Below are 6,798 nucleotides of genomic sequence, written 5' to 3' on the forward strand. Positions count from 1 at the left end.
TACATGTGTACACAAAGGGTTGTAATGCATGTTTGTGTCTGTGTCTGAAATAAAGCATCAGTCCAGTTTGAGTTCTTCTTGTTTGTGTGTGTTTTTTATTTCAAGCAGCAGGAATAAAAAAAAAAGTAAAAATGTTAATGAAGTATTCATATGTGAGACAGAATGCTTACAGTACTTTGTTCAGCTTTTACATTTTACCAGTCCTGGCCTCACAGCTTCTGCTTTTATTGAACCATAAGGGTTCCTTTTAAACTCTTTGCAGTGTGACTATTTTTGTATGCAAGCTCTTCTTCAGCTTTCTATTTTGGCATCTCACTAATCTGCCGCACTCTTCATCACCTCTGTTCTGGTTATAAGAAGAATTTTTAGATATTTAACACATTATGCATCTACTGAATTTCTACTTTGAACCAACCAGTTATTAAACCAATATCAGATTACAGAAAAGCAAATAATAAATGCACTCTTTCACATCACAAAAGCTAAATAATAATCAAAGTCACCACTGAACAGCCAATATTTAATGCAGCTGTAGATGTGCACAGACAGTTTCCTGCTGCAGTTTATTTTAATTGGATTCTGTCACAGTCTCACAGTGAGTCATAGTCATGCCACTTCCACTTTTAATTCATATTTTCCTTTACATTTTGCAGTATTTTATTTTTACAGTACTTTAGTGATCACTCTCCATTTACATGTTTTTTGTGATTGTGGTGTATTTGTTTCATACTAGTCAGAGATTATTTTGTAGTGTCTTCAAATGCCCACTAGATGTCACGAAAACTCCCCGAATATGGAACATGAAGTAGATTAACCTCTCTCGTCGTCTTTATGGCATGCTGTAAATACACATACATGCATAAAAAAGCATTCACTCACCCATTCAGATCATTAAATTTAGGTGTTCCATCTCTCTCATAGTCACAAGTATATAATGTCAGCACCTAGCCATGCAGACTGCTTCGACAAAGATCTGTGAAAGAATGGCTCGCTTTCAGGAGCTCCTTACATGTCAGCGTGGTGTCGTGCCAGGATGCTACGTGCGCAACGAATCCGCCCACGGTCCGTTAGGGTCATGGATGAGAAAGTCCGGTGTGGAAGAATTTGACTGGACTGCACAGAGTTCTGAGCTGACATTATTTCTTATGGATTAACTGTTGTTGTTGTTGTTGTTGTTTTTTAAAGTCAGTATTATTAAACTTAAGAGACGTGGTCAATTATTGATTATATTATTAATAATGATTATATTGATCCTAATGATTAATACATTCATATAATTTCATGTCTACAGCATCAAAGGTCTGTGATGATTTCTTAATAATGTCGTTATGAATTTGTTTGTGGAATCGGCTTAGATGAGAAAGTGGATCTGTGAAAAAGTGTTAGAGGTGTGTGGTGTCTGCCAGCAGTGTCTGCTGCTCCTCTTATCGCCTCACCCAGGCACTCCTCGTTTCCCCTTTCAAAAGGCTTCTTTTGTCTATTAATGAGGTGGTTAAACTAGCTAATCTCCACCTGATTTACCGGGTCTGCACTACACCCGCTAGTCGTTGAATCCAGCGCAGGCGTTGACGTTACTGTCGGCTGGACCTGCGGAGGGATTCTCAGCTGTGATGGGTTCTCATGATTAGAGTAGTTTGGTCAGAGACTGGAGAGTTTCAGGTGTGGCCTGTCATGATAACTGTGACAAAAAGATACCTGAATAAACCTGCATTTTAACAAACTATTACTTGAGATCGGGAAGCCCAGGGACGTATCTGCCTTCATGCATGAAGCTGAGCTGTGGATCAGCTTCATGCCTCACAGACTTCAGCCTCACGCCGACACTTCCTGTCAAACCGAACCTAGCCTGCTGTCAGTCACAGCTGAAGGAGGAGCAGGAGTGTGTGGGAGCTGCTAACAGGACTTTGCGGTTTTTAAAGGAGGATGATGATGTTGCTGCTGCTGCTGCTCATTAACGGTAAGAACCTCTCTGAATAATGATGGACCGCGGACTCTTTAGCGACATACACACACGCACATGCAAGAAAATATCAATTTAATATCTTTACTGGTGAAAGAGTGAGGGACGGTCTGAGGAATGCCGGTGTCCCCTGCGTCGGGAGGGCTCACTGGGCTGTCCAAATCACAGACAAACAGTATCCCACATTCTTGATTTTTAGTTCACATACACTTATACTAACTTATTACTCTTGGAATTTTGGAGTTTTAGCGTCTTTATACAGTAAAGTTGCAGGCAGGGTACAAATAATTATCAGGCCTCGTTTTTTTAATAATCCCGTCCGATAACACGTGAGAAGAATAAATGTAGCATTTTCTGTTGTCACCAACAAACAGATCGATTATGTACCGACACTCATCTTTCACTTTTTCACTGAAGTAAACCTCACTACTTCCCACGTCTAGTTGTTGGATTGGAGACGGAGTCAACTGAATCCGTTCTCCCTTCTGAGCGCGCTCCCGACTGGTGGTTATACCTACCTACCTTGGCACGACACATGGATTAGGACTGATACTGTGGATTATGTAGTGAAAGGTGACATTTGTGTCGAGGCTGAGGCTCATTGTCTCACTGGAAAAACACCGGGCGAGGCTGCTGTGTGGCCAGGTTAGCCAGATGAACAGGTAAACGGTGAAATGGGCGTGTGGTGGATGTGGTTTTTCTTTCGATCTTTAAAAAAAAAAGTAAACGCTGGAAATATTAGAATAACCAACCAGTGCAAAATTAAAAAAAACACCAAGTTACATGTAACGACTGTTTAATGGACAAAACTGTTTAAACCTGTGGTTCTCAAACTTTTCACAATGAGTACCACCTCATAAAATATATGGCTCTTGAAGTACCACCATTATGACCGACATTAAAGTACAGTAGTATAGGCCTATTAACAGTTTACAGGAGACAATTTTATTTCTTATATGAACGTTATTTATTTTAACTGTCATGAACAGGATGTGACATAATGATAATGATAACAACTATACTGCATTAAAACATTCACAGCAGGTGGGATATCCAATATTTAAGTCATGACCTGATGAAACCTGCTTCCAGGTCCAAACTACTGTGTTTATTAAGGCTGTGATCAGTCAGTGATCACTCTCTGGGTTTTAATCATCACTATTCATTTTAAAGCTCAATTTTTAAAACCTTACGATGTAACTACAGCCCAGCCCATGCAGCAGTATATTAATGACTAACCTTATATTGTGGATGGATTATCTCAGTTGTTCTCCTGACTGAAGTTTGGTCTGTGTACAACCTCCTGCCATGCGATTGCATTTGTCCCTAACCATCGGGAACCCTCACGTTAACTTTTATGGAGTGGAAAAAAGTTAGCGTTCATCCTCCAGCTTCACTGTGCCAACTCCCCGCCTCTGACCTCAAAGGATTACCGCTCATAGACAGAAGACTGGCTACTAGGAGCTTCTTCATGCAGGCGATATTTCCGATGGCATCTCCCATGCCCCCACAATTCTCCCCGGGGCCTCAGACTCATTGATAGTGACTGGGATCACGGCACCGCGGAAAAGGGCTGTGTTTTTACGATCAGCGTTTTGTCCCCACAGCAAAACGCTGTCTGCTGCCTTGCAGTTTTAAGGTCCAAATTGGAGATTTCCCACATACCACCAGAGAGAGCCGAAGTACTACCAGTGGTACGCGTACCACAGTTTGAGAATGACTGGTTTAAAGAAGTGCATCTGAATCCATTGTAGGTAACAGAGACTTCATGAAGGCCCAGTACTCTAGTAAGACACTTTATATTGTTTTTGTTTGTCTTTTTTACTTTTATTTGTCAACATTCAGTACAGTTTGAATACAGTTCATCATTAATGCAGACTGGTTCAAACCAAATCAAATCAAAATTTATTTATATAGCACATATTAAAACAACAGTGTTGACCATAGTGCTTCACAGTCAGTAAAAACATGAGACAATTAAAACAAACAATAAAACAGGACAACAAACAATAGGTAACAACACAATAAGCTAGACCAGCCAACTAGAATCAAAGGTCAAAGTAAAAAGATAAGTTTTAAGACGTGATTTAAAAGACTGGATAGACTCGGCAGTACAAATATGAACAGGGAGGTTATTCCAGAGTCTAGGTGCTACGGATGCAAAGGCCCGGTCACCTCTCGACTTCATTCGAGACCTAGGTTGTGCTAGGAGCATGTAATTGGATGATCTAAGTGCTCTTTTGGGATTGTATAAGTGGAGTAGTTCAGAGAGAAAGCTGGGCGCTAAATTATTCAGAATTTTAAAAGTGAACAAAAGAATTTTAAAATCTATGCGATATTTAACAGGGAGCCAGTGTAATTTGGCTAAAATTGGAGTTATGTGTTCATAGATTCTCGTACCTGCTAAAAGATGCGCAGCTGCATTTTGAATTAACTGAAGCCAGTAAAGAGAAGAATGTTGGAGGCCCGAGTAGAGGGAGTTACAGTAGTCCAATCTGGATGTGATAAATGTGTGGACAAGCTTTTCAAGGTCCTTTAAAGGAAGGAATGGCTTTGCTTTAGATATGTGACACAACTGGCAAAAGCTGTTTTTTACCACAGTGGAGACCTGTATCTCAAGTTTAAAAGAGCCATCCAGGTGTCACGGTCAGGCGAATTACACACAGTAGTTCGGCGTGCCCGTGTGGCGTGCTGGCTAGACCCAAACGCGGCGAAGGCTAGCGGTGGGTTGGAACAGACACGCAGTTATTCTAGTAAGATCAGCGCACGAAGCATGGCTTCGGAACTGTCGTTACAGAGGAAAAGCGAGCGGAGCCGGGATGAGAAAAAGGATCGAAGGGAAAAACACTCACGGTTGCTGAATCAGGCGGAGACTGACGTCGGCAAAGTTTCGGAGCTCCTGACAGGAAGAGAACGGTGTCTGAGCGGCGAGCAGGTAGGTGACGTCTCTTTTAAACCCGGCCCCGTGATCAGCTGATCACCGGCTGACAGGACCTCTCCCCCCCCCGAAGACTGGCACCCGACGGTCCAGGACGGCGGCGATGGAAATCTGAGATGAGGGAAGGATCCAAGATGAAGCGGGACGGCACCCAGGAGCGCACATCAGAATCAGAATCAGAATCAGAAAGGGTTTATTGCCAAATGTTGAGCAGGTTTACAACATTAGGAAATTGCTGCGGTGCTTCAGTGCAAACATACTGTCATAAAAATATAAAAATAAGAATAAGAATTAAAAGTGCTAAGTGGATAGATATATACATGATATATACATGAGTGCAGGTGGTGATCAGTGCCAAACATGGAATGATGCAGTGAACACAGCGTAGGGTCATGTGTTAGTGGTGGGAACAGTCATACGGTTATTGTTCATGTGTCCAACAGCAGAGGGGAAGAAACTGTTCTTATGGCGAGAGGTTCTGGTGCGAATGGACCGGAGCCTCCTGCCTGAGGGGAGCAGGTCAAACAGACTGTGTCCAGGGTGAGAAGGGTCAGCTGAGATCCGAGCTGCACGCCCCAGTGTCCTGGAGGTGTACAGGTCCTGCAGAGATGGGAGTCTGCAGCCAATCACCTTCTCAGCAGAGCGCACAACACGCTGCAGTCTCTGTTTGTCCCTGATAGTGGCTCCAGCGTACCACACAGTGATGGAGGAGGTGAGGATGGACTCGATGATTGCAGTGTAGAATTGCATCATCGTCCGTGTTGGCAGGTTGAATTTCTTCAGCTGCCTCAGGAAGTACATCCTCTGCAGGACCGTAGCCAGCCCAATCCACCAAATACTGGACCCCCCGACCCCGGGGACGGGAGTCCAAGATCCGCCGGACAGTGTAGACAGGATCCCCATCGACGAACCTGGGCGGGGGCGGGACCCGGGAGGGGGGCGCCAGCGAGGAAGTGACGCGCCGTTTAAGCTGCAAGACGTGGAAAACCGGATGGACCCTCATGGCGGGTGGAAACCGGAGACGATAAGTCACGGGGTTGAGCCGGGCAGTGATCTCGTACGGGCCAACGAACCTGGGAGCAAGCTTCTTGGACTCGGTGCGTAGCCGCAGGTGCCTCGTGGAGAGCCAGACGTGATCCCCCGGCCGGAATGGATGACCCGGGCAGTGGCGGCGACGATGCTGCCGGGTGTACAGAGCGTTGGCCCGGGAAATGGCAGCCTTGATCCAGGCCTGACGACAGCGGTGGACCATCCGTTCAGCAGCAGGCACGTTGACCCCCGCCTCCTGATGGCTGAAGATGGGAGGATGAAAACCATGACAGACTTCAAAGGGCGAGAGACCGGTGGCAGAAGAGACGTGAAGGTTATGAGATAGCTCAGCCCACACCAGGTAACGAGGCCAAAGCGACGGTTGAGCGGAGACGAAGCACCGCAAGAAGCGCCCCAACTGTTGATTGGTCCGTTCAACCTGCCCATTGGTCTGAGGGTGATAGCCGGACGAGAGGCTGGGAGACGCTCCAATCAGGTGGCAAAAGGCTTTCCAGCACCTGGCGGTGAACTGGGGCCCCCGATCGAAGACTATGTCCTTGGGGAATCCGTGAAGCCAGACGACATGGTCCAGGAAGAGCTCGGCCGTCCGTGTGGCGGAAGGGAGGCCGGCCAGAGCGACCAGGTGCACCGCCTTAGAAATCGGTCTACAAAGGTGAGGATGGTGTCCAGACCATCCACGGATGGGAGGCCGGTAACAAAGTCAAGGCCGACATGGGACCAGGGACGTCTCGGCACAGGGAGAGGGCGAAGGTCGCCAGCGGGCGGCTGAGTGGAGGACTTGGCCCGAGCACAGGTGTCACAGGCGGAAACGAATTCACGGACATCCCGAGTCATGGAGGGCCACCAGAAG

At 45.9% G+C, this 6,798-nt stretch overlaps 1 protein-coding gene across 1 annotated transcript in view; it reads left to right on the forward strand.

The window, feature by feature from the left end:
- Positions 1-1,553: 1,553 nt before the first annotated feature.
- The window catches only part of LOC102293675 (myelin-oligodendrocyte glycoprotein-like), a gene marked incomplete at its 3' end in the record, with an annotated part of 12,822 nt that continues 7,577 nt past the window's right edge, over positions 1,554-6,798 (forward strand). Inside the window, exon 1 of the mRNA XM_042216601.1 lies at positions 1,554-1,957. Coding sequence (XP_042072535.1) covers positions 1,924-1,957 — 34 coding nt within the window. The remainder of the gene's footprint in view (positions 1,958-6,798) is intronic.

Source organism: Haplochromis burtoni, unplaced genomic scaffold, assembly GCF_018398535.1.
Source record: "Haplochromis burtoni strain Fernald_Lab_line unplaced genomic scaffold, NCSU_Asbu1 Contig_1133, whole genome shotgun sequence".
NCBI classification, from domain to species: domain Eukaryota; kingdom Metazoa; phylum Chordata; class Actinopteri; order Cichliformes; family Cichlidae; genus Haplochromis; species Haplochromis burtoni.